At 37.2% G+C, this 24232-nt stretch overlaps 11 protein-coding genes and 1 long non-coding RNA gene across 17 annotated transcripts; 6 read left to right on the plus strand and 6 right to left on the minus strand.

Annotated features, from left to right (window-relative positions):
* The first annotated feature begins 1 nt into the window (after position 1).
* Positions 2-1705, plus strand: STH (salt tolerance homologue). Its single transcript, NM_128695.4, has 3 exons — positions 2-567; positions 913-1206; positions 1298-1705. The coding sequence occupies exons 1-3, from the start codon at positions 385-387 to the stop codon at positions 1535-1537; spliced, it is 717 nt and encodes a 238-aa protein (NP_565722.1). The 5' UTR covers positions 2-384; the 3' UTR covers positions 1538-1705.
* AT2G31390 (pfkB-like carbohydrate kinase family protein) lies at positions 1658-4627 on the minus strand. Its single transcript, NM_128696.4, has 4 exons — positions 3953-4627; positions 2818-3150; positions 2126-2242; positions 1658-1998 (listed from the first exon to the last, which is right to left on the minus strand). Exons 1-4 carry the CDS (start codon positions 4349-4351, stop codon positions 1870-1872), a joined length of 978 nt encoding a protein of 325 aa, NP_180697.1. The 5' UTR covers positions 4352-4627; the 3' UTR covers positions 1658-1869.
* On the plus strand, positions 2221-3974 carry AT2G08435. Of its 2 annotated transcripts, none has more exons than NR_140341.1 (1): positions 2221-2841. It is a non-coding gene; the product is annotated as an other RNA (long non-coding RNA). The 2 variants fall into 2 exon arrangements; NR_140342.1 differs by lacking the exon at positions 2221-2841 and adding an exon at positions 3127-3974.
* A 561-nt stretch (positions 4628-5188) lies between the features above and the next one.
* GUN1 (s uncoupled 1) lies at positions 5189-9089 on the minus strand. Of its 2 annotated transcripts, none has more exons than NM_128697.3 (4): positions 6729-9089; positions 6358-6574; positions 6074-6258; positions 5189-5733 (listed from the first exon to the last, which is right to left on the minus strand). In NM_128697.3, the coding sequence occupies exons 1-4, from the start codon at positions 8783-8785 to the stop codon at positions 5436-5438; spliced, it is 2757 nt and encodes a 918-aa protein (NP_180698.1). In that variant the 5' UTR covers positions 8786-9089; the 3' UTR covers positions 5189-5435. The 2 variants fall into 2 exon arrangements, with proteins under 2 accessions (NP_180698.1, NP_001324971.1); NM_001336330.1 differs by having other exon boundaries at positions 5237-5891; positions 6729-9013.
* Positions 9090-10115: 1026 nt separating this feature from the next.
* On the minus strand, positions 10116-11162 carry AT2G31410 (coiled-coil protein). The gene has a single exon (NM_128698.3). It carries the CDS (start codon positions 11052-11054, stop codon positions 10455-10457), a length of 600 nt encoding a protein of 199 aa, NP_565723.1. The 5' UTR covers positions 11055-11162; the 3' UTR covers positions 10116-10454.
* A 436-nt stretch (positions 11163-11598) lies between these two features.
* Positions 11599-12371, minus strand: AT2G31420 (B3 domain protein (DUF313); the record flags this gene model as incomplete). The annotated part of the gene is made up of 1 exon (NM_128699.3): positions 11599-12371. The coding sequence occupies exon 1, from the start codon at positions 12226-12228 to the stop codon at positions 11599-11601; it is 630 nt and encodes a 209-aa protein (NP_180700.1). The 5' UTR covers positions 12229-12371.
* Positions 12372-12949: 578 nt separating this feature from the next.
* AT2G31425 (Plant invertase/pectin methylesterase inhibitor superfamily protein) lies at positions 12950-14002 on the plus strand. Its single transcript, NM_001036381.3, has 2 exons — positions 12950-13200; positions 13465-14002. The coding sequence occupies exons 1-2, from the start codon at positions 12991-12993 to the stop codon at positions 13810-13812; spliced, it is 558 nt and encodes a 185-aa protein (NP_001031458.2). The 5' UTR covers positions 12950-12990; the 3' UTR covers positions 13813-14002.
* Positions 14003-14276: 274 nt separating this feature from the next.
* Positions 14277-15518, plus strand: PMEI5 (Plant invertase/pectin methylesterase inhibitor superfamily protein). The gene is made up of 2 exons (NM_128700.4): positions 14277-14728; positions 14808-15518. Exons 1-2 carry the CDS (start codon positions 14528-14530, stop codon positions 15144-15146), a joined length of 540 nt encoding a protein of 179 aa, NP_180701.1. The 5' UTR covers positions 14277-14527; the 3' UTR covers positions 15147-15518.
* Positions 15519-15714: 196 nt separating this feature from the next.
* On the plus strand, positions 15715-17181 carry AT2G31432 (Plant invertase/pectin methylesterase inhibitor superfamily protein; the record flags this gene model as incomplete). 2 transcript variants are annotated; one of them, NM_001336331.1, is made up of 2 exons in its annotated part: positions 15715-15957; positions 16712-17181. In NM_001336331.1, exons 1-2 carry the CDS (start codon positions 15751-15753, stop codon positions 17072-17074), a joined length of 570 nt encoding a protein of 189 aa, NP_001323887.1. In that variant the 5' UTR covers positions 15715-15750. The 2 variants fall into 2 exon arrangements, with proteins under 2 accessions (NP_001323887.1, NP_001118428.1); NM_001124956.2 differs by having other exon boundaries at positions 15819-15957; positions 16712-17074.
* Positions 17182-17329: 148 nt separating this feature from the next.
* AT2G31440 (gamma-secretase subunit APH1-like protein) lies at positions 17330-19441 on the minus strand. Of its 2 annotated transcripts, NM_128701.3 has the most exons (7): positions 19398-19441; positions 19094-19315; positions 18755-18910; positions 18537-18622; positions 18054-18179; positions 17793-17920; positions 17330-17687 (listed from the first exon to the last, which is right to left on the minus strand). In NM_128701.3, exons 2-7 carry the CDS (start codon positions 19204-19206, stop codon positions 17544-17546), a joined length of 753 nt encoding a protein of 250 aa, NP_565724.1. In that variant the 5' UTR covers positions 19207-19315; positions 19398-19441; the 3' UTR covers positions 17330-17543. The 2 variants fall into 2 exon arrangements, with proteins under 2 accessions (NP_565724.1, NP_001325103.1); NM_001336332.1 differs by lacking the exon at positions 19398-19441 and having other exon boundaries at positions 17356-17687; positions 19094-19365.
* Positions 19367-22457, minus strand: ATNTH1 (DNA glycosylase superfamily protein). 2 transcript variants are annotated; one of them, NM_128702.3, is made up of 11 exons: positions 22210-22428; positions 22008-22126; positions 21594-21657; positions 21304-21351; positions 21086-21204; positions 20716-20782; positions 20503-20594; positions 20222-20359; positions 20020-20124; positions 19825-19908; positions 19367-19696 (listed from the first exon to the last, which is right to left on the minus strand). In NM_128702.3, exons 1-11 carry the CDS (start codon positions 22367-22369, stop codon positions 19553-19555), a joined length of 1140 nt encoding a protein of 379 aa, NP_565725.1. In that variant the 5' UTR covers positions 22370-22428; the 3' UTR covers positions 19367-19552. The 2 variants fall into 2 exon arrangements, with proteins under 2 accessions (NP_565725.1, NP_001077988.1); NM_001084519.1 differs by having other exon boundaries at positions 19372-19696; positions 22008-22120; positions 22210-22457.
* A 553-nt stretch (positions 22458-23010) lies between these two features.
* On the plus strand, positions 23011-23745 carry AT2G31460 (B3 domain protein, putative (DUF313); the record flags this gene model as incomplete). The annotated part of the gene is made up of 1 exon (NM_128703.1): positions 23011-23745. One exon carries the CDS (start codon positions 23011-23013, stop codon positions 23743-23745), a length of 735 nt encoding a protein of 244 aa, NP_180704.1.
* Between the last annotated feature and the right edge of the window lie 487 nt (positions 23746-24232).

Here is a 24232-nt window from a genome sequence, read left to right on the forward strand (position 1 = left end):
TTCCATAAGATCGCTTTACAATAATATCAAAATAAAAGTGAAAAAGACAGAGAAGAAGAGAAACAACGAGAGCCGCAGAAGTTGAAGAAATGAGGACCTACAAGGCATTGATGTAAGAAGCAAGGATGTGGTTCCTTTTGATTCCCAAAATCCTCTTAAAATCTCATAAAGCCCTTCTTATCTTCTTCTCTTCTCCTCAACTTGAATACACAGAAACAAAACTGCTTTTGTCTCTCAAGTCATTTGTCTTATAAAAAGGTTCTGTTCTTGAACAAGGGAAAGAAACAAAAGGCTGATAACTCCTGTTTTGTAGATTCCTCTGATATTCAGATTCTTACTTCTCAGGAAAACCCTAAAGAAAATTTCTGTTTTTTTTTGAGAAATATGAAGATACAATGTGATGTGTGTGAGAAAGCTCCGGCCACGCTTATATGTTGTGCTGATGAAGCTGCTCTCTGCGCTAAATGTGACGTTGAGGTTCATGCTGCTAATAAACTCGCTAGCAAACACCAACGCCTTTTTCTTGACTCTCTCTCAACTAAATTCCCTCCCTGCGACATCTGCCTTGTAAGAATACCTCCTCTTCTCTCTTTTGTCTCTATTCGTATCTGCAGAGATCTTTATTTGTTTTGAGGGTATCTTTTGATTGAGCTGTTCTTGGTAGATTCTTTAAGTATAATTATCGAGAAGTTCTTAGCTTTATAACATAGATTAAGGTTTTAGATTTAAGTTTAGTAAAGGTTTTAGTGGGATCTCAGGAAATTTGTTTGTTTTTGGATGTTTTTAGTTTGCTAAGGTTGGATATGTAGATCCAACTTTGGTAGATATTCTTAATGGGATCTCAAGAAAAACATGCTCAAAGTTGCTTATGTAGTAAATCTCTTTCTTGTGTTCATCTTTGTTGACTTGCAGGAGAAGGCAGCTTTCATATTCTGTGTAGAGGATAGGGCTCTGCTCTGCAGAGATTGCGATGAGGCGACCCATGCGCCAAATACTCGCTCTGCTAATCACCAGAGGTTCTTAGCCACTGGAATCCGAGTTGCTCTTAGTTCCACTAGTTGCAATCAAGAAGTGGAAAAGAATCACTTTGACCCATCTAATCAGCAGAGTCTCTCTAAACCGCCAACTCAGCAACCCGCTGCTCCATCTCCTTTGTGGGCTACCGATGAATTCTTCAGCTACTCTGATCTTGACTGCAGTAATAAGGTGAGAACTGGTTTACCAAACTGATGAATACTCAAATATCCTGGTTTGTAACTTGTTTTGACAACTATATAAATCACTTGTTGTACATTAGGAGAAAGAGCAACTCGATCTCGGGGAGCTGGATTGGCTTGCAGAGATGGGTCTGTTTGGTGACCAGCCTGATCAAGAGGCTCTACCGGTAGCCGAAGTTCCCGAGCTTTCCTTTTCACATTTGGCTCATGCTCATTCCTACAACAGACCTATGAAGTCCAATGTACCCAACAAGAAGCAGAGGCTTGAGTACCGGTATGATGATGAAGAAGAGCACTTCCTAGTCCCCGACCTAGGCTAAACTATGGATGAATCTACTAAGCTTTATAATATATAGCACTTGATTCGCATAGTCTTCGGCTCTTCGCCTTGCTTTCTCCATGATCTGATATGTGTATCACTGTAAGTAGCAGGCTAAAACTTGGAAAAACCTTATCATTTTATTAGCAAGTGAAGCCTTAAATTGCAACATACGTCTTTTCTAAATCATTACATTTGAAGAAGAGAAACAAAAACAGAGCGGAATGCCGAATTTGTTTCTCTTCTCGATTCAACCATCCGAAAACAAGAATACAAAAAGAGAAGATAATCGCGGAAACAGATTACGTAATAGAAGCTTGAGTTGTTTTGTTTCTATTTCTTTTCGAGAAAGCTCCGAACTTCAGCATCTGAGGGAAGAGCTGGAATGGCTCCTTTTTTGGTCGTTGTGATTGCTCCACAAGCATTTGCGAATCTCAGCACTTTCCTCAATCTCTCTTCGTCCTGTTCAAATAAACCCAACAAGTCATTAGATATTGAAGTTAGAACCTATATATATATCTTGTAGCTAAGAAAGATTCATCCAATGAATGCACATTGATTAATTGGATGCTTCTTTCGAATATCATACCTCGAGAACGGATCGATCATCGACAATCTGGTTTAGAAGAGCACCGACAAAGGAATCTCCAGCTCCGGTTGTGTCCACAGCGTTCACATGGAAAGGGTCAACGGCTCCTTTGAAAGTCTACACAATTTGGTAAGAACATATAAGAAGAGAAACATATTTTTGTGGAAGGTCACAGAGTAACTGCCGTAAAGAAGTAAAAAAAATAGCATGTGATTCGGCAAATGAGAAAAGCAAAAGTAACTCCCCTTTCTTGACATTAACATTTGTCATGTTTGATTAAACCAAGAACCTTAGAGATCACGACTTTTGCTGTACCCCTTAATTGATTAGAATAGTATTAATCTTTTGGAGGGTCCACGGCTAATATTAAATTTCTTATTCATCAGTTGGTGAGATCTACCAAACCTACTAAAAAACCCACTAATAATTTAATCAAAGTTGAAGAATTGATTCCAGCAGCAGTATTCAAATACCTTGTGTATCTCGAGAATCCTATTTTAAAAAGATGTTAACATAAAAGCAATCCTGAAACTATATTCTATAACACACTAGTTTTGCCTTCTGGTATCACCTAATGGACACAACAAACAAAGCATAACCAAGAGACAACTATGCTGATGATACTGATAATAATGGTGATAATGATGAATGATGACGGTAAATGCATAAAAATATTCAAGTGTGTTTGTTACCTTGGTGTAATACCGACAGCCCTTTTCACCAAGAGTGACTAACAACAGCTTCAAGTTGGGATGCCACAAGGTCAACGCGGTCTCATCATCAATCTTGTTGCTTCCAGTTAGAAACTCAAGCTCAACATCGCTCACCTTGATGATCTCAGCTTTGTCCCAAATGCTCATGATCTGTGTTTTGGCTTCTTCTTTTGATGGCCACAGAGGCTCCCTGAGGTTTGGGTCATAGGAAAGAAGAGCTCCTGCTTCTTTCGCCACTTCCATGGCCTTCAAATGAGCTGACCTACACGGCTCCACTATCAAACTTATTGATCCATAGTGAAACACTTTCGCCTACACAAAAACACACCACATCATGGGACACAAAAACGTCAAAATAACAGAAAAAAACAAAACCAAGGTTGGTACCAAAAACAACTCACAAAATAACACAACTTAGATCATAAGGAATATAATTGTCAAGGGACCCAATTGTGGTTTATGTTTTGAATATTAACTACGACAAGGGTCAATCATTATCAAACTATACAAGAAAAGCAAAAGATCCTCGCCATGAAATTAGCTGTAAAGGTAAATGTACACAAAAATACTCAACCTGGCATCATTTCACACCATTGCTATAAAAAACCAAACTTTACACGTATATGTGCACATTTACTTTTAATCACATATTCACATCATAAACCTAAAAATACTCAAGACTTTAATATAGATCAATAAGAAGAACACATATTAAGCTCAGTAAAAAAACTACTCAAGGGAAACATGTCACTAGAATTGAGCTAAGATGGTGATGGTTAACTACACGGCCAAAAAGGTTATAGCCTTTTAATTTGAAGTTGTTTTGGGTAAAAACTGAAAGATGAAGAAATTGGAGAAATCACGTGGTATCACGTGGATCTAAATAAGACCCGCGAAAATAAAAAAGATCTAAGAGAAAAGTCACCGCCAGTGAGTGAGATCATCTTCTACGTTTTCTAAATTCAATAACGCGATTCCCAATAACTAACACTCCTAATCGAATTTCGTTTCTGCGTTTCCCAGAAAATTTAAACTAAAAATCCTCTAGATCTGGCTTTCTACAATCCCAAAATCGTAAAAATCTATAGCGAAGAGAGAGAGATTTAAAACGTACGGATCTGATGAGGTCGAGATTGAGTTCATCAGGACGAAGAAGCATATCGGCGCTAGGATTGCGGTAAAACATAAACTCACGATCTCCATCAGCACGTAACGTAACGAAAGCTAAAGCAGTTCTAGCTCCAGTATCGAAGTTAATCCCCTGATCATCAACACCGTTCTTCCTCAAAATCCCAGCCAACATATGACCGAACTCGTCGTCTCCAAGTTTTCCGACGAAAGCAGATCGTCCACCGAGACGAGAAACAGCGATTGCGACGTTAGCGGGAGCACCGCCTGGAGCTTTGAGGAATCCAGGAGCTTCGGCGAGAGAGACGCCTGATTCGGTAGGGACGAAATCGATTAGCATCTCGCCGAAGCTAACGATCAGTCCTTTATCACCGTTGGATGCCATTTAGATCAGAGATCTGTGAAATCGTTGGATCAAATCGGAGAATTGAGAAAAATATAGAGAGTAAGGAAGGACAAGGAGAAGAATACATAAAAATGAGAGGAAGGAGAAGAATGGTTTATATAGAGAACGATGGGACTGGTGTACAAAGGCTTGCTACTGATATATTATTAACGTATTTTATTATATAAGATACAAATATATCTCGTAAAAAAAACCATGAGTTTCTGTGGTTTTTTTAATAAAATGAAAAAATCTTTTAACGTTTTTCGACCTTTGCCTGAGTATTTGATTTGATCCGAAAAATAAAATAAAAAAATCGTGTATGAATATAGTAGTCAATAATATGTTGCGTAAAAAATAAACTTACTACAAATTTGGTGTCAGGTTAAGAGGATAATGACAAAACACCAACAAGATACTCTCACGTGTTATGGAAAATATTTATTCGAGTGTTTTACTTTTAACTGTATAGAAGAATTTACCATGAAATTTGTAGGTGATTGTTCTAGTGAGAAACGTAGTAGATGTGTGTGGATAGACAATTGCAACCATTAGGTCCATTACAGTGGAAGTTTAACTCGATTGTGGGTTTTGCCTTTTGGTAAGAAAGTAATGAAATAAATATGTGTCATCTAACATAGAAATAAAGTAAAGTCAAGAATGATATTTATTTTTTTACCGACGGGTGAAAAAATCACGTTAAATAAGTAACTGAAGCGTCACTGGGGTGTTGTTGACAAGTTGAACTATTTATAATCAAACTGGTTTACTTTCGAAAACCTGTGGATTCCTCTGTTTAGTTTCCATAAAACCAGCAACGGATCACGAAACGGCCAATGTCAATAGAGATTTTCTCTGTTTAATGTAAATAATCCTTTTTTGTTTCTAATAAATCTCGAGATTTGCTTTAAAATATTTATTCTTACATATCTTTAAGAAAAGAAAAAGACAAAACGATTTTCACATAATCAATCGAGTTGCTTTGTTACAAATATTAGCACAGAGCCAAACATTGTTAGGACCATTGGTCCTATACACTTTAATGATCAACACAAATTGTTTTACTTTTACATCATACACTAAGCTACAAAAGAAGAGGCTGTAAAGCAAACGACGTCTGTTTCCGTTGTTGTTGGTCTGTTGATTTCATTGTTGTAGTAGTAGCTGTGGCGGTTGTTATGTGGTCATGGAGGATTAAGAGTTTCAGTGTGGCTGATTCACGCAGCCAAGTTGCTACCACCGAACCGCTTGATGTGAACCGTCCCATGTTGCATTTTGACAGGTGGAATGGTGCATCCATTCCCCTCAAAAGAACTTCAACCGCTCGTCTTAGTGCTCCGTCTCCAACCACTTTGCTGTGTTTCCCCCAGCCAGTCAATATACTGCCACAATAAGAAAAAGTTATTAACAAGTTTTGAACTAACCCAGATAGTGATAAAAGTTGAGGGGATCACAAAAGATTTGCGAAACATGACCACATCACATAAGCAAAGTATCTACAGAGACACTATAATCATAGTGTATGACCAAAAACTTCAACCTATCACAAGAAAACATAGCATCATCAAGGACATGCTGCATATCAGATTTCGGAAAAGAAGAGATTGGACTTAATTCTCGGGCCCTGATGGAGTTTTAGGAAGCAACCATAAAAGGAAAAGAGCCGGGTATTATAGGCCGGTTTAAGTTGATAGTTAAACCGAAGAGCTCTTTGTAGCTTACCTCAAGACTTTAGGTAACTCATGACCTTCATAGACAATGGAGCGTATGTTTAGTAGCCACGCATGGACCATTGCACGTGCAGCTCCAGAAGACATGAGGTGTAAGTCCAAGCAAGAATCAGACCACACGTTTTCCCAAACTTGCCTAGATCTTCCCTCAAGTGCCACCAGTTCTGCACCTCGTTTCTATAGCAGAAGGTTCCCAAAAGTAAGCCTTTGTACTAATAGTAACGCATTAAAAAACGGTTACAAAATTTGGCCTCTACAATATCAGTGTTATTTTACCTGGCCAAAGTGCCAAAGCATGTCAGTTAGGGCATTGTAGAAGGCAGAAGCAGTCGAACCATCCATTTCATTTACTTTGTCAAATAAGCTCTGAGCTTGGAGCCATACATTCTCTCTCTGGCCCATGAGAAGTCCATGAACAACACCATATACCTTATTATCAAACAGCCTGAGCTCCTCTAGTAGCATTGATGCATCTTCAAATGAGTTACACCGACTACATAGATACAAACGTGTAAGCAAAATAAGTATCCCACAGAAAATGGAGTCAAACAGCAAAACCACATAGAGCTAATCTAGGAAAACCCAAACTATTTGGTCATATCTTTCACTCGTTAACTTCAAAAAGAGGATCCAAAGGAGAAACAAACCTGCAAGCATTCAGAATCGCTGAAAAGGTTACAACATTTGGTTTAATTTCCAGCTGATGCATTTTGCGGAAAACTTCCAATATACAGGAGAGCTCCTGCATACCCTCCTCACAATCTTTCGTCGTTCGGTTGTTACTCTCAGTTGTTAACTGCCCAAATAACTGTATTACCCGATTACCCTCTGTTTCAGTCAATGCACTCAGAGCAGAAGAAGAGAAAGGCAAAGATCCACCATTGCTATAATCGGCTGATCTGTCCATAGTTGCAGAACGACCAAAGGCATCGATTATGGAATTATAAGTTACAACATTAGGACTAATTCCTTCCTTTGTCATCTCATCGATCAAAGAAACAGCAGAACCCACCAACCCATTCTTGCACAATGCATCAATCAATGCACTGTACAAAACAACATCAGCTCTTAATCCGGCGCTCTTAAACTCCCTAAATATCTCCATTGCCTCTTTATACAAACCCCCCTTCGAGTACCCATCGATCAAAGTTGAATAAGTCAGTAAGTTAGGCAACACATGCTCTCGCTTCATCTCAGTGAAAACTTTCTTCACTTCATCATATTTCCCTTGTTTCCCATATCCTCCAAGAAGAGCATTATAAGTCACAACATCCTTTTTAATCCCAACAGATGCCATTTCTCTCAGAATATCCAAAGCTTCTTCAGATCTACCAACTTTAGTGTAGATTGAAAGCAATGTATTGTAAGAAACTCTATCTAATGCAATACCAAGATATCTCATTTCACCAAACAAGTTAAGAGCTTCATCAAATCTTCCGGCTTTTGCAAACCCATCAATAACGGTGCTATAACTTACAACATTAGGCATGATTCTCTTAACTGGCATCTGAGCAAGGATTTCGAAAGCAAGGTCCATCTGCCCACCTTTGCAAATTGCATCCAAAAGCGTATTATAAGAAAAAACATCTTGCTCAATCCTTCTATTCGTCATCTCATCAAACAGATTCCTTGCTGCTTCCCACAACCCTCCTCTACTGCAAACAGCAAGCAACGAGTTGAAAGTTATTCTATCTGGCTGCACACCGTTCCTCTGCATCTCATCGAAAAACTTGGCTACTTGCTTAAACTCCATCCCGCCTTTACCGCAAGCGTCAATCACAGCATTGTAGGTAACCAAATTCGGCCTCAAGCCATACTCTTTCATGGAGTTGAAGACACTAATGGCTTCCTCATGTAGCCCACTTCTCCCATAAGCGCTGATCAAAGCCGAGAAGGCGTAAACCGTGTTTCCATATCCACCAGCAAAAGCAGTTTCGAAAATCCTCTTAGCAATAGTTACTTTACCATATCTACCAAGAGTACTTATCATAGCACTAGCTAACTTCCCCTGCTCGTTCTTTCTCCTCTCTCGTTTAACCGCAAACTCATAAAAGCCAACAGCTTTATCGCACTCATTACGATTCCCTAACTCACGGATTATATAGGTACAGTCGTCAGAGCCACACAGCTTTGACTCAAAGCTCAACATTAGACTATGAAACATCTCATCGTCTCCAGAGAAATCAATAGCGTTTTGAAGTGCATCTTCAGCAGCAGAGCTATGTCTCGTAGCCATTGTCGTCTTCTGCCGCCCGAAATGCATCTTGGAGACGAATCTAGTCGATCGTCTACCTGAAAAATCCGATGAAAGATCGGATTTTGGGGTTTGGAGAGGCGAAAAGTTAGGAGGTTGTGATAGTTGAGCTGGAGCTACAGTAGCTACAGATGAAGGCGGAGGAGCTGAGCCACGAGGAGAAGAAGAGGCACCATACGGACGGTGGTTGTAGTTTGGGTTTTGCCTGGTCTGACGGTGGTTATTGGTGGCGGGGGAGACGAATCGGGTAGATTGACGACCGGAGAAATCTGATTTGGGGGTTTGCAAAGGAGAGAAATTTGGAGTAGTCTGTGAAAGATGAGCTGAAGAAACAGAGGCTGAAGAAGAGGGAGGAGCTGAGGTAACGGAGCGACCGGGACGAGGACGCTGAGGAAGCCATGGACGGTGGTTGTTGGTGGTGGTGACCCAGTGAGGCGGCGTTGACGCCATTGAAAGGAAGAGTTTGTGGTGATTACGGAATCGAAAAGAGCTACATATGGATAGGGTTTTTCATTGCTTCTTTGGAATTCGTAAAGACTCAAACTTTTTTTTTTTGGATAGGTCTTTTGGAGATATGAGCCGATAGAGAGAGAGAGAAGATGAATTGGTAGGACTCTCCTCCTCTGCTTCCTAGAAAAATGATTTTTTATTATTTTGCTTACGAAATTGATTAATTTCACTAAAGTCATGGTTACTTAACTTTCGTCTGTTTCTTTCATTCTTATTTGTTTTTGCAATAATTGTCACATATTTGTTTTCCAATTGTGTATCTGTTCTGTTAAATAATTTGTTTATCAGACTTTCTGAGAGGAGATCTGGGGAAAGATATGGTATTGGTTAAGCTTTATGCGACCAACTCTCACCAAATTATGTAATCAACCACCTACCTATTGACGAGTAGAAAGAACATTTGGATGTTGCACGAGTCATTGTTCCACCTAATATAGCAAAAAAGTAATGTAGAAAGCTGAAACAATCTAAAAACTCTGATATCACTGTCTTGTTTTTATATAAATGTAGGAACCAGAATTTTCGAACTCCAAAGGAATCCTAATGTTCCAGATGTCAAACTCTCAGTATTCCGACAACGATTTCAGTGCCAAGATATTAAACGCTTGCGTCACAGAGTGAACATATATCTGAATTACTGCCACACAAAACTTCTCGAAAGATGTTGACATTTCTGGTCCAACATTATCTTACATGTGTAATATAAGATCAACAGTTACTGGCTGCCATAGAGAATGTATATTATTTGTCTCTCATCCAATTAAACCATTATAAAGCTCTTTCACAAGACATAAATACAATTGAAATTACAAACAAAAGGAACCGAGAACACATCACACAACAAGCAAAACTCATGGGATCATTCAATTGTTATATTTCAGTAAAACTAAAACCCGAGAAAAGCTATTGAAATGAAACCATAAATCGAAGATCGAAGTCAATGTATAGGTTAGATTTCAGACCCGAATGCCTATCTATATCGCACCAAACAGCAAGAGGCAGCATTAGAGAAACACCAAGATCCTTATCAAGAGGGAGAGCCAGAAATAGCAATGAACAACTACATATAACTAAGGCGTGATAAATTCAACACAATCATAATCAAAATTCAAGACATTACAAAGAACTTTCACAGGATAGGACTACAATTGAAATACTCCTAAGAACAGCTAAAATCACCGCATTTCAAACAAGAGGAACGGAGAACAAACTCATGGGATCAACCCTTTATATGGTTGTCACTTTATTGAGAACATATCAGAACATAGCTATCGAAATGAAACCATTAATCAAAGTCAAACACCAAGATCCTTATCAAGAAGCAGAGCCAGATATAGCAATGGACACACTACATATAACTAATGTGCGACAGATTCAAGTCAATTACACAATGATAATCAAAATCCAATTTCTCAATGGAGTGAAATTGAAACTGCAAACAAAAGATGGGTTCTTATCTGTTGAAGCAAAACACAGTTTCTCACTATTAAACTTTCATAACATTTAGTTCTTAGCTGCAGATTGTTAACTAAACAACATCGAATAAACCTCATGAGGAAATACAAAAAACTGAAAACACTTGCCTTTAAAGAGAAGGAACAAAAAACCACTAATTCGTGATACTCTTCTTGCTACCACCACTCAACATCTCGTCAGGAATTTTCTTAAGCTGCTTCCTCTGCTTCTTAGACATAGAAATTTTCTTCAAAGTCTTGGGATTTGTAATCTTCTGCAACTTAGTACCAGTTCTCAAAACATTCTCCTTCTTCCGCTTCTCTCTCTCTTCCTTCTTCTTCCTCTTCTCAACCTTATTACTCCTAATCTCTTCCTTCAGCTCATTCACCCTCTCCTTATACGCTTTCTTAATCTCCCTTTGCCTCTTCATCTCCTCCAGATCTGGTTTCCTGTTCTTCACAAACCTCCCTGAAGATCTATGAGTTCGCGGCTGTTTCCAGTTCCGTCCGGAGACTTTCCCGGCGATTACACCGTCGTAGGTTGGTCTCTCGACAGCTAGAGCAATAGGTTTGTCTGGATTTTCAGAGGAAGCGACGGCGCTACGTTTCGCGGCAGGAGGAGCACCATCGATGTCCATGGAAGCTTCATCGGCGATTGCTTCGGCGGCGGCTTGTTCTTGAGATTCGCGTTTGCGTTTGTAGGTTTTGCCGCCGAATCCTTCGTCAAGGCACCGGAAATCTACGGTGCAAGCCATTTCTTCTCTTCTTTGTGTGGCTGTGAGGTTTTGGCAGAAATTTAGGGTTTCTCGACTATTTATATGAGTGAGGATGGAGACAGGGTTAAAATTCCGGTTTTTTAGCCGACCACATAATTATAACCGAACCGAACCGGAAATTATGTGATTCATCAATTACTCTGTTTTAGTGCAAACACCTTCTCTTTTAAATTGTAGAAAACCAAATCAAATCTTTTAGGTTGTGAATTTGGATAGAATTGGGAATAAATCCATGTTCGTGATAAAATATTGATTCAAGCTATTAACACAAGTTAGTACCGCAACAATAAATCCAAAGTAATCTTTTAGAAAAAAATTGTTAATAAATCTACATTATTACCAAGTCAATTTAAAATAAATAAATAAATTCAGAAAAATAAGGTCATTGGACAAACATCCAACCTCTCTAGTTGACTCAAGGGAGAAAATATCCAATCTCTCTACAAAAAAAAATCAATAAACCATAAAAAATAATGAAAAACAAATTCCTAAAGTTACTTGGGTCTCAAGCAACATTGTGACATTATGAGGAATGACCAGAGCTGCTTCTACCACAACGGGTTGGAGAAGAGAGAGCAAAGCAAAGTTTTCCACTTCCATCTCGAAAGGACCAGATTTCAATCACGTCATTGACTTTGAAGATTTTTTTATCAATCACATTGTTCCAACCATGACTTAACACATATTTCCAAACTGTATTACCATTCCACTTCTTTAAATAAACGACATGCTTATCCGATTCAGGATCCACCAAAAACACTTTCAAACCATCCCTTTTAGCCTTTAAAAAGTCTTCATCTAAGAATCTGGTTTCGTCCTCTGTCAAAAAATCTGACTTCTCTAATTTGCTGAGATGCATTGAGAGACACCCCTGGTTTTTACGGAGATCAGTCGTACACAGCACCCTCCTCTTTATGATCAGCTTTGGATCGTATCCATTCTCTTTTCTCATCACTTTCACGAGCCAGTCTGGTATCGAAGAATTGCATGTTTCGGGACTATCAGCAGGACATAACGAAACGATGTCGCTTTTGTTCTGCTGAGAGGGGCTCGGGATGTCGAGGATGATTTTCTTTTTTCCTTTGAGAACTATTTGAGAAAATTCTTCCAACATATCCAGCTTCCAAAACTTACAAATATCATAAGCCTCCATTGTGCGGCCAGAGAACTACAAGAAATTAAGGAAGAGGTTTAATAACAAGCTTAAGAGAGAGATAGAGAATATTATATAACAGAATTTTTAATTACGTTCTTACTAAGGATTTGCTCTTGTTTTTTTCCCAATCTTCCTTAAATAAGTTATATATATATATATATATATATATTCTAGTAATAAATTCTTATTTTAATAATTTTCTAGTGATAAATTTTTATTTTAGTTCTCACTATTTTAATTTTTAATTTTAATAATTAGGTGAAATCCAGTTAATTAACGTTTTTTAATCAAATTTTTGTTTTATTTCATTTATTTTTCCCCTAACATAAATAGGTTTTAGTTTCCAAAAGTAAAAAAAAATTGGATTAGTTTATTTGTTTATCTTGATGAATTTTATTTTTTTGTGAAAGATTAGTTTCTTTATTTCCCAAAGCAAAACATGTTTATCTTTTGTCATCCATGACCCAAGAGAAAAAAAGTTTTGTGTACAAAAATTAAAATTAGGAGATAATGGAATGGTCTAGTGGAAACCGAAACATTAAACTGCCATTAGTATTTTCATGGTTATTAATGATTGTTAATTACTATTTTGATGAACTACCGTTCAAAGTCTTTGACTTTCCTAAAAATTTCAGGAATCTCATTCTCATCCGTATATTATCATCACCTATTTTAGCTTTGAATTTAACTATAAATAAAATGTTTGAAACACAACAACGGAAACAAAATTAATTAAGAAAGACCTTCTTTGTTCACAATATGGCCAAAATGACAATAACACACATGAAGTTTCTTCAACTGTTGTTATCTTTAGTGCTCTTTGTATTCTCAATGTCAAATGCAATGCCAATCTCAGACGTACATAATTTTTGCAAGGAAACGTTTGAAGTAGAATTCTGCATGAAATACATTGGGTCGGACCAACGTCTCGTAGCCGCACGCGACTTCAGTGACATGCTTTTAATTCCGGTAACGTTATTTAATGTGACAATTTTGATTAGTGATATGTCAGATTAGTTGATCACATATATTACCAAAAAAGGCAAGATATTTGTTCAGTGTTGGTAAAATTAGGGATAATAGTATAGATTAGTTGAAAATTTTCACCACACCAGTTCTTGTAAGATTACATGGCCTCCAAAATACTAAATAGAAGTTATAGAAATCTGTGGTTTATTCATATTCTACAAAAGAAGTATTATTTTTGGTTTGTGATTGAGACCTTCTTATCAGATATCTGAGACTCAAATTCAAGTGACCAATGCAATCACACAAATCAACAATATCCGCCAAAGGTTTAATGACACGCTTGGAAAGAATCGGATCGCTCTATGCGAGGAAAAATACGAGAGCGCGGGCACTAGTTTTCACAAGGCTTGGGAAGTCGGACAGAAAAAGTCAAATTCATCGACGGACCATATGGAAATAACCCGAAACACGCAAGCTGGCTTTGATGCTGTGTGCGAGTGCGAAGACGAATGGGCAAAGCATGGTCCGAAACAAGAGTCTCCTCTCACTTTCTATTACCATAACGTTCTGAAACTATGCCAAATTACTCGTCTTATTATCAGCAAGCTTTAGGCTTAAGTACGTCGTATTGGAATTTGATTTATTTACGATATTAACTGGTTTAGCTTATTCACTCACACGTTTATTAACACCGATTGTTCTCTGCTTCTAGTTGTAAACCCGATTTTTGAAACTATATGTATTTATTGGTTTAAATGAATAAAACCTTTGTGATGTTTTTGATAATTTATCATCATTCCGTGAAAAACATGACGTTTTAAAATCTCGAGTTTCGACGCAATTTGTGGTATACACCTGAATGAGAGTTTCAAGCAAAAACTAAGTCCGGAAAAATGCTAAAGATGTATGCTAAATTAGCACAAATTCGAAAGCAAAAATAGTTGTCTATGATGTCTTTTTGGAGATGCATGATGCAAATATAGAGTATTCTAGATTTAGTAAGGAATCTCTTGAAGAGATTCTCTTCCATACATTATCAAGAGTTTCCTTTTTTATATATGAGGAAAAGAAAGCATGAAGACAGAGGACAATTTCCTATCCATAAAAAAAGGAAATTATCTATTGCTATTAGTACGAGAATAGGAAATTGGCTTATTGTATAGCCACAACCTATTTAGTATAAATATGGTGCTAAAGTTTTGGAAAAGTTTAGCACAAAAGAATAAGAAAATTCTAATACATTAAGGTTATAAAGTTTCTTGTAAGAAAGAATAACGCTTAACAGGGCTAAGAAAAAAACACAAGAAAACACTTCTTGTTTCTCAAAATGGCCACAATGCTAATAAACCACATGCTTTTCCTTACGTCGTTGTTAATAGTCGTGTTTCCAGTAGCAAACGCGATTCCAGCCAGAGACATTGACAAGTTATGCAAAGAGACAACTGATGTGCCCTTCTGCCTCAAATACCTTGGGACAGATCCACGTATACCAGCCGCACGTGACCTCACTGACGTGCTTTTAATTGCGGTAATGTTATGAATTTTATACATATATTGCAATTTTATTCGAGTGTACTTAATCTTGTTTATGTTGGAAACTTTATCAGATAACGCAGTCAAAAATGCAAGTGGATGACGCAACCACTCATATTGATAGAGTCCGTCGAAAGTTCAATGGTCCTCATGGGAGGAGACGGATCGAGGTTTGCAAGACGAATTACGGAATTGCTTCGGCAAGGTTTCACACAGCTTGGGAACTTGGACTTCAAAAATCGTTTTGGGACGTGGAAAAACTGGCAAGGATTGGCACCAACGCTGTGATCGACTGCGAAAACGTATGGAGAAGGGATGGTCCGATACAAACGTCTCCTCTCACTTTCTATAACATGAATGTTTTCAAGCTTTCTGGAATCATTCTTCTTATTTTCAACAAGCTTGTGACCTAATTGTACCGGAATTTCATGGCCACGACACAAGTGACCTTTTGTGAAAAGGACGTTTCGTTTGTGAAAGTATGCCAAATTCATTAACGTTCTCTCGTAAAAGTCTTCACTCTCTACTGAAGTTTGTTACTCCTTTTATTCCAAATTATAAGTTTTTTTTTGGTTCTAAACACACATTTTAAGATTTGTTTTTATTATTAAAAAAACTATCATTTAAGATTTCTAATGCTATAGTCACTCTTGTTCACTCCTAAAGTCTATGTCGATGTTTGTTATATATATATGTTCCTCCAAGATATATATGCGCCAAAGCCTTGGACAATTAAAGACTCAAATAAGAATCGCTGATTTCAGTCGGAGACTCATATTCCCTCCAAAAATGTTTTTTTTTTTTTGGTGAATATCTCCAAAAGTATTCTTAAACCAGGTTGATTTAATTCCATTAATTATTGTTACTATTTTACTGTGCTACCATTCAAATATTTAAGGAATCTCATCCATAGACAATTATTACCGTTTTTAACTTTCAATCTAACTATAAATAAGATCTTTGAAACACAGATTTTTTTTTAAATAAAAAAGATACACGTTTAATTTGTGTCTCAATATGGCCACGATGCTAAAAAAACACATAAATTTTCTTTCGTCGTTATTATTAGTGCTTTTTGCATTTCCAAAATCAAATGCAATGCCAACCAAAGACGTATACAGTCTTTGCAAGGAGTCGTCTGAAGTAGATTTCTGCATGAAAAACATTGGGTCGGACAAACGTATAGTAGCCGCACGCGACTTCTATGACATATTTTTAATCGCGGTACGTTAGATAGTTACTAATGTAACAATTTTCGTTTTTTTTTTATATTAATTATGCAGAAATCCATGTGGTAGAAACTAGGAATAAAAAGAATTTTCGTAATATTGATGATCTAACGTAACTTAGATTTAATTAAGAAAACTGAATAATTGTAACCAATCAAAAGTAAATGTTAAACAAATCGCAAATATTAGATTAGAAGATGCAAATATTTCCTCTACTTCGATCCATGCATATTTAACATATAATATATAAATAAATCGACAAGTTAATAATATTTTAGAAAATCATTTTTCATTAAATTAATTACAGGACTATTAAAATTTTATCAATCAAGAAAATAGTACCCTACACAATAAATTTTGATATAGAGCTGAGTTTTGTTTTAATTTAATTTTGGTAATTTCTATTTTATTTTTTTTTCTTTTCTTGGAGAAGATTGGATATATATATCTTAAAAATCAAATATTTGGTTTAATGTAATATATGTGACAATAGCTTGGTCACATATATTACAAAGAAGAAGCAAAATGTTTGGTTCAATGTAAATAAACTTAGGGATAATAACGGTCTAAACTTAGGGATATTGATAAATGGATTGGATTAATAGTAGAAATTTTTAACCTCAACATTTCTTGTATTATTAAATGGCATCCAAAGTACTAGAATATTTTTGGAAAAAATTGTAGTTTACTAATACACTACACAAAAAAATATACCCTTTATTTATTTATGATTGAAACCTTCTTACCAGGTATCAAGGACCCAAATTATAGTTGACACTGGACTCTTGGTTATCAGCGGTGAAGATACCCGTAAAAACTATAATGAACCATTTGAGAAGAATTGGGTCGCTGTATGCGAGGAAAAATACAAGATCGCGGTTAATAGTTTTCAGAAGGCTCGAGTAGTTGGAGAGAAAAAGTCAAAGTCATTAACGGACCGTATGGAAATGTCCCAACTCACTGAAGCTGGCTTTGAGGCTGTGCTCGATTGTCAAGACGAATGGACAAAGATTCTAGAACATGAACAAGCGTGTCCTTTTTCTTACTGGTACCATAAAGTTCGAAAACTAGTTAAAATTACTCGTGTTATTGTCAAAAGGCTTAACGCCTAGCTAGTTGTATTGTTACTTTGAGTATTATCTGTTTAGGTTAAATAAATGACTTTTTTTTATTTATTTATAAGTTTTTGATAATTTCTCATCATAAATGCATGCAAAACATGAAGTTTTAAACTTTTGACGCAATTATGGGATACATGACCTGAATGAGATTTGCAAGTCGGGAGATCTAAAGAGGCCAAACCAAAAATTAACTGACCAATGCAACCGCCTCTTATGATCAACAGAGTTTGTCACGCAGTTATAAACTGGATTTTCTGAAATATTTCTTGGTTCAGTGATATAAAATTTCCTCAGTTTTTTTTTGATAATTTAGGATCATAAGTGCGTTTTAAAACACAAGGGTTTAAGTTTCGAGGCAATTAGGAGATAAAGACGAACGAGATTTGCAAGCAAGAAACCAAGACATGAGATAAAATGATATTAACGACTGTTCTATTGTTGTTCTGAGACCGAGGCCAGATTACCGTGAGGCGCTGCTTTGGTTCCGGCTTTCCAACAACCTTTGCCAAACCATTTTTCCACAATGCACAAGAGTCAAAGATGCCACAAGGTAAAGAAGAGGAACCCCGATCACACAACCTTCCGATGCAAAATTCACCAATGTCTGGTAAGAATCAAGAAAACAAAAACAAAAGATCACTGTTAAGCCTATCCTAACCAGTAAAGGATATAGACAATACAGGTGGTATTGAAAAGTCTGAGATCTTACCAACATTCCAGCAGTAAGGTGTATGACTGGAACTATTATTTGATCTACTTTGTTCCCTTTTGCATACCCTTCGAAAGCAATGACCATCGAGAATGTGTGGATCGTAACAAATGCAAGAGCAATGATTGCTGTAAGACATGGTTGTAAAATTATAACATGAGTACTAGTGCACTAGACAAAAATCAAACCACTAGCGACTTAATGAAGAAGTGACAAAGCTTAATATGTTGTACGAACAAGATTTGGGTTCAAATGACTCACCAGAGATGAGAAAAAATGGCACCTTCGAACATCTTTCGACATAGAATGTGGCTGGACCAAACGCTGGAGTTAAGAGGCTCAAACAAAAGAATACAGCATGCGCCACACCATGACCTAAACCACCAGCTGCTTGCAATTGACTGGAATAGTCTTAGATCATGTCAAATAGTAAGAAACGGGATGCATAACAGCTGCTGGGTGGGTTCTAGGTTCCATATTAGTTTCAACTATATCGTTATCCAACCTATTCTACAGCATTCTCCTTCTTCCAAAACAAGAAACTAAGCTTTAAGAACAAGGTAGACAAATCTAAATCCTATTCCAAGATCAAGATACTTGCAACCCATTTACTTCGTGTTTCTTATCAGACAGCAAGAGTCCACAAGTGTGTTTTCCTACCTAATAATATAAACTAACACAAAAGCCGCATACAATCTATGAAACAAACTAAAGATCTTCGAAAAAATAAACCGGAAAGCGTACCTAGAGCAATCTGCAGCTTATCAGTGAGAAACAGGCGGGGCCTTGAGATACGATCCGCAAAGGAATCCAAGACATCCTCAAGCCTCCTTCAGTATAACAACAGAGATAACAAGTTTCAAAACAAGCTATACAGCCAATCTGCCTATCTATCATACATACATTGGCTCCGTAAACGAACAACATCAAATTAACAACAGTAGGACGAAGAACAAACTTACTTGTAAACCTTCCAGAAGAGAAAGCGAAGGCCTTCCTGGAAACAAACAGAGGTGATAACAAGTAAAGCATAAGGCCACCACACATTGGCTTTGAGAGGAAGAAATGGTCTCCATAATCCCGACAAGATGATCAGACTCACAAGCCACAGCAACGTACTGCATTACATTTACCAAGCAAATCAATCAATCTCCCAAAAACCCTAATTTTTTCCAGGTAAAAATCTTCGCGAAATACCCAACATTTCGAAGCAATCGAATTGAATCACATAGATAGCTTTTGGGGGAAACAAAAAAAAAACAATCCGGAATAAGCAGAGCGATTGTGAAAAAAGAAAGAACCTGGAGAGAACAGTGAGGATGAGAAAGGGCTTTCTGGAGATGACGGAGACGAAAAGTGAAAGAGACGGTCCTAAAGCCACCAGCGCGTAGCCGATACCCGCCGCGACCGTCATGCCACACCGGTCTCAGAGACTTTCAAATAGGTCAAACTCTCTCTACTCCAAACGTTGAAAGAACTCTTGAATCGAATCAATTGACAAAAAAGAGTCTTTTTTTGTGGTTCTGGAACCAAAAAAATCTGACGTTTCACATCCTTCATTGAAAAACTTAAGATTTAACACCAGAAAATTAATTAATTAATTACCTGCAAGCTTCCTAATTAATATACATCGACAAGTTTTCATTATCAACATTGCAAGCCTCGAAGCTCTAACAGTTTTCTTGGATGCAAAGAGAAACTAATCAAAAAATGGTTTTTTTTTTTGTTTTACTCAAAATACAAAAGTCTTGGACTTCGGATCATGGTTCTTTGCTTCGGTTAGATTTCTTCAACTTGGAAGATGGGCTTGATGTTTCTTTGAATGCAGCAGGACAAAGCTTACTGACACTGCAGGCTTCGCAGCGTGGTCTTATTGGTGTGCAAATCATTTGTCCAAACCCCACCTGTGTATGATTGTCAGACAAGACAAGAATGAAGATCAGGGAGGGCAGCTATGTTACTCAATACTATCATGGGATTTGTATAGTCTTATGTGTGTCTTAAGGTAGAAGAATTGGCGAGAATGACGAACCAAAAGCGGGTTAATGGCAACCCATTCTTCCTTTGGAAGCCATTGTTGCAAAGCTACTCTTGTTTCCTCTGGAGATGTAGTTTTCTAGAAAGTCATAGATTGCAAATGGGTGACAAAGACCAGGCAAACAGAATCGGAGACAATCTGCTCGGTATGTCACAATACCATTTCTGATTGAAGCCAATTTAGAGGTACCTGTTTGGTTCCTGGACGAGACACCCAACCAAGTCGATTGCAAATGCGATGCACATGTGTGTCTACACATATGCCTTGGACATCATTCCATGCTATATGCAGAATCTGCCATGTAGAGAACAGAAGAGAAATTTGAGAAGCTTTTTGAAAACATTTCATCTAAAACTCACAAGATATAAGTAATAATATAGTCGAATTTTACCAGATGGGCCATCTTGGGACCAATCCCTGGAAGAGACAGCAGGTCGTCCAAAGAGCTTGGAATGTCTCCGTCATATTTCACTAGACAAATTCTAGCTATTTTCTTCATATAGGTAGCCTTCCTTGTATAAAATCCAACCTGAAAGTAAAGGCAAACTGTTAAACCAAGATTTTACTAAGAATAAGGCCTTTTTATGAGAAAATGGCATAAAATTAGCACATCAAGGGGCTCATGTTAGAGGCAATGACGTGAAGAAGTAAGACGGCACTTGGATAACATACCGGATAGATCAATTCTTTTATGGTTGATTCATCAGCTTTGTCAACCGCTTCGGGAGTAAGAAGGCCGTTTTGATGAAGACGATGTATTGCCGCTGCATGTTGAAAGCGTCTGAATAGTAAGTATCCATGTACAATCATGAACTTGTAAATGCAGATGATTTGAGTGTAAACTAGAAAAGTGAAATAAGTGTTTCTTAATAGCACAAAACTCACCGTTATTAACTTGATCTTTTGTCTGACTTGAAAGAAGTGCTCCTAGCAAGACAGCAAATCTTCTTTCCTAGGGATAGCAAAAAACTGATTAATATTAAAACAAGAACAATCCATCCCTCTGCTTTCAAGCATAGCTTGTTTTAATGAGAAAACAACAAAGAGAAAAAGGTGCTTTCTTGAGCAGACAATAAGAATCCTTTCGTAAGCCATTCACTAGCTATAACTACATCAAATTTTATACGAAACTCAAGGACACATGTGCTTTATACGGTAAACAAAAAAGCTCAAGCCAAAAGAGCAGAAACTCAGTGTATCTCATGGCATACTTCCACACAAAAATTAAACACTAAATTGAGGAAAATAATTATACCGTGGGAGGTAGAAAGCTTCCGGCTTTATCACATCCCATAGAATCAACTGGTGCATCTTCAGAAGATCTCATTTGACGAATACCCTCGAGCACTTCGACCCAGTTTTCAGGCGGATATCCTGGATTATAAACATAACAAGTTACTGTGTGTGAAGAAATCTGTAAAGTAAAAACCAAACCAACCCTATCATTAAGGGACTCGGTGCATGATAACATACCTGCTGTTTTGACTGAAGTCACAGTGATGCTAGTTTCCGTTGACCTGCCTGCAAAAGCTAGATAATTAATATCTCTTGACCGTTTAAAGAATCTTCTTGATGATAGAACTTTTCCTACCAACTTCTATTCAGATTAAATCTGTTGAGACATTCAAGTGACAAGAACATATCATGCAACTAGTTTAGAAAGTAGTCAGGTTCTTTGGCTATTTTTTCAACCTGGTGATTGATATTAAGTTTAATGAATGGTTGGGAATGTGAAAGTTGTGAGTTTATAAAAGGAGACTTACTAGATGAAGGAGATCCAATAGTCTTTTTGTAAGCAAAATCTTCTATATCGGGTAAACCACACAGCTGATGCATCATTAGACATGAAAAGATGGAAGACATTACATTAAGCAACACATAAGACTCTAAATAGTAAAATACTAACACAAGGTCATATATGGTCATGGAACAAATGGCAACACTAATCAAGGTTTTCTCTCATTTGCTGAAGCACAGGGCGAACAAATTTAAAAACACTAGGATCACTAACAACCCATAGGGCTGAGTCAGATTAACTTAAAACTCAAGACATTTGGACAAATAAGACAAAATCTGAGCCAAGTAAGAACACACTTTAGAGAAATTATCACACTTGAGAGATAAATCTCCAGAACCCAGTTCTACAAAATGCTAAACGCTCAATTGAGGAAACTTACTTTGTGGGTATTGACTCCTTTGCCGGAATATTTCTCCAGAGGCTCAAAAGGTTCCTGCTTTAGCCTTTTTTTCCGGGTATACACTCGAGTCTCCGACCCAGAAGCTCCATAGGCTAGTTCTAGTGAAACATACTAGTCACGCTAATAGCAACACACAATCTCCAAGGAATTTGAACAGACAGAGCGAGAGAGAGAAAAGAACCTGAGTTGGAATCTGAGAGGGGGTGTTGGGTTTTTAAGGAGATGTGCTTAGAAGAAGATACAGCTCCGTGAATTTGGCGACTCATGGTCCCAATTCGATAAAATCGAGCGGCGTTGGGATGGATTGAAGTAGCGGCTCCTCCGTTAACCAGAAGAATCATTCAAGGAAATTGCAACATTTGTTTTTTATTTTGCCGAAAATATATTAATTTGCAACATTGTTATTATTAAAGCTTCATCAAATTATATGAATTGAAATCGTTTTCTCCCCCATAAATTGAAACCACAAAACGTTTTTTTTTTTTTTTTTTTTTTTAAATGTTAAGACCATCTCCTCAATAAAAATAAGGAAAGTTTCTAAAAAAAAAATATATTAATATTTTAATCAAAACAGATATATTAATTATTATTTAATAGTTGAACTAATTATATGATGACACCTGTCCAAATTGGATGAAAATAGTTTCTCAAAGTTTCTCTTCCGAGAAACTTAACTCTCCTTCTCTCCTACTTTTTCTCACCTCTCTCATACTTTTTCTTTTTTAATTATTTTTTTTTTGTTGGGTATCTCATTGAGATACTTCCAATGGAGATCAAGTTTAAATAAAGAAAAGGGTCAAGAAACCTGTAATTAATTCAAAGTTTATTCAAAGTAAATATTGTTTTCTAAATGGGTGTAGTTAGAACATACAGTATATATATACATCACACTCTCATTCTATCTTTCTTCTCTTTACATAATTTCTTGAAACGCAAGAAAAAAACACGATCATTCTATCTCTTTTGCTGTGCTCTAGATTTAATGTCAGATTCTGCAGAGATGCAACAGCCGGAGTTACTGCTGAAATCCATGAATAAATTGAATGGGTATCATCCACAACTAATCATTCCAAAGAAGACTCTCTTCAAGTGTGATCTCGATGACAAACAGTCACGACTCCAAGTTTCTTCCATGCATATGGAAAATTCAGGCTTCTTAACGGAAGATGAAAAACGAACCATAGAGGCACAAAAGATGAAGAAACGACGGACGGCTGGTTTGAGAGTAGCTTTTATAGATCCTGAATCGCAACAGTACGTGCTTGAGTTACATAAGTGGACCAAGAGCTATGCCTTTGTTAAAGGTTGGAATAAGGTGGTTGATAAGAACGACAAAACGTTCAAGGTGGGCGACGTTTTCTCTCTCTGGGTTTTCCGTTGCGGAGGAGTGAACCCTGTTCACGACGGCGTCAATCTTTCGGGTGGCCACGCCGACTCTGTTGTTGACGGTTTGGAGCAAGGTAGTCTCTGTTTTGTTCTGGTTCCTGCAAAAGTTTCTGTTCACGACGGCAATCTTCCTCAAGATTCTGGTCACGACGGCCACAACGACAATCTTCCTCAAGATTCTGTTGAACCTAGCTCTTTTTTCGACGAGTCTTACGAGTTAAACCACCTGTTCTTTGATCAAGAAGACAGTCAAGGCTATCTTCCCGACGAAGATGAAGACTTTGGCTTCAACGATGATGGCTCGATTCGTGATTCCGGTCACTACCAGTGAAGATGATGCTTCAGTTACACTTTTGGTATTTTGTTTCTTGACTGACACGTATGAGTTTTCATACTTGTATAGTCTTTTGTTTAGTTTGCTTAAGTCAATTTCGTTGAGGAATGATTGTTCTCTCATTGTGTTTAGAATGCCTATACTTAAATTCTTGATGGGTTTTTAGCTAAAACTGGTTAATCTGCTTTGGTTTGTACTATTCTGAGTTTGAGTCAAACCAGATTTGTTTATCAAGATTTGCTTACGATGTACTCTGTTCATGAATGATAGAAAACACTTGCTACGTACATCTAATAAAACAGATTTGTTGTTCTGAGAGGATTGAGTTCACTCCAAGTCACAGCAAAAACCACATAGATCATAATTAGGGTTTTGCTAAAAGTAGATGTGGGCCATGTGGCTAAGACCAGTTTATTCTTCAGTGATGCTATGATCGTTGGTTTCTTTTCTGGTAAGGTAAAACAAAGAACAACTTTGATCTCAA

The sequence above is a fragment of the Arabidopsis thaliana genome, chromosome 2 (genome assembly GCF_000001735.4).
Source record: "Arabidopsis thaliana chromosome 2, partial sequence".
NCBI lineage: Eukaryota > Viridiplantae > Streptophyta > Magnoliopsida > Brassicales > Brassicaceae > Arabidopsis > Arabidopsis thaliana.

Coding starts and splice junctions, on each gene's coding strand:
- STH (NM_128695.4), top strand. CDS start 385: ATGAAGATACAATGTGATGTGTGTGAGAAAGCTCCGGCCACGCTTATA. Junction 568..912: donor CTCCCTGCGACATCTGCCTT/GTAAGAATACCT, acceptor GTTGACTTGCAG/GAGAAGGCAGCTTTCATATT. Junction 1,207..1,297: donor ATCTTGACTGCAGTAATAAG/GTGAGAACTGGT, acceptor GTTGTACATTAG/GAGAAAGAGCAACTCGATCT.
- PMEI5 (NM_128700.4), top strand. CDS start 14,528: ATGGCCACAATGCTAATAAACCACATGCTTTTCCTTACGTCGTTGTTA. Junction 14,729..14,807: donor CTGACGTGCTTTTAATTGCG/GTAATGTTATGA, acceptor AAACTTTATCAG/ATAACGCAGTCAAAAATGCA.
- AT2G31410 (NM_128698.3), bottom strand. CDS start 11,054: ATGGCTTGCACCGTAGATTTCCGGTGCCTTGACGAAGGATTCGGCGGC.
- ATNTH1 (NM_128702.3), bottom strand. CDS start 22,369: ATGATTCTTCTGGTTAACGGAGGAGCCGCTACTTCAATCCATCCCAAC. Junction 22,127..22,209: donor CCTCTCAGATTCCAACTCAG/GTTCTTTTCTCT, acceptor ATGTTTCACTAG/AACTAGCCTATGGAGCTTCT. Junction 21,205..21,303: donor GACTTCAGTCAAAACAGCAG/GTATGTTATCAT, acceptor TTTATAATCCAG/GATATCCGCCTGAAAACTGG.
- AT2G31440 (NM_128701.3), bottom strand. CDS start 19,206: ATGACGGTCGCGGCGGGTATCGGCTACGCGCTGGTGGCTTTAGGACCG. Junction 18,180..18,536: donor TAAGCTGCAGATTGCTCTAG/GTACGCTTTCCG, acceptor AATTGCAAGCAG/CTGGTGGTTTAGGTCATGGT. Junction 17,688..17,792: donor ACCTTACTGCTGGAATGTTG/GTAAGATCTCAG, acceptor GATTCTTACCAG/ACATTGGTGAATTTTGCATC.
- GUN1 (NM_128697.3), bottom strand. CDS start 8,785: ATGGCGTCAACGCCGCCTCACTGGGTCACCACCACCAACAACCACCGT. Junction 6,575..6,728: donor GCGATTCTGAATGCTTGCAG/GTTTGTTTCTCC, acceptor GTATCTATGTAG/TCGGTGTAACTCATTTGAAG. Junction 5,734..6,073: donor GAGTTACCTAAAGTCTTGAG/GTAAGCTACAAA, acceptor TTATTGTGGCAG/TATATTGACTGGCTGGGGGA.
- AT2G31390 (NM_128696.4), bottom strand. CDS start 4,351: ATGGCATCCAACGGTGATAAAGGACTGATCGTTAGCTTCGGCGAGATG. Junction 3,151..3,952: donor ATCTCGACCTCATCAGATCC/GTACGTTTTAAA, acceptor GTTTTTGTGTAG/GCGAAAGTGTTTCACTATGG. Junction 1,999..2,125: donor ATGATCGATCCGTTCTCGAG/GTATGATATTCG, acceptor TTATTTGAACAG/GACGAAGAGAGATTGAGGAA.
- AT2G31425 (NM_001036381.3), top strand. CDS start 12,991: ATGGCCAAAATGACAATAACACACATGAAGTTTCTTCAACTGTTGTTA. Junction 13,201..13,464: donor GTGACATGCTTTTAATTCCG/GTAACGTTATTT, acceptor CCTTCTTATCAG/ATATCTGAGACTCAAATTCA.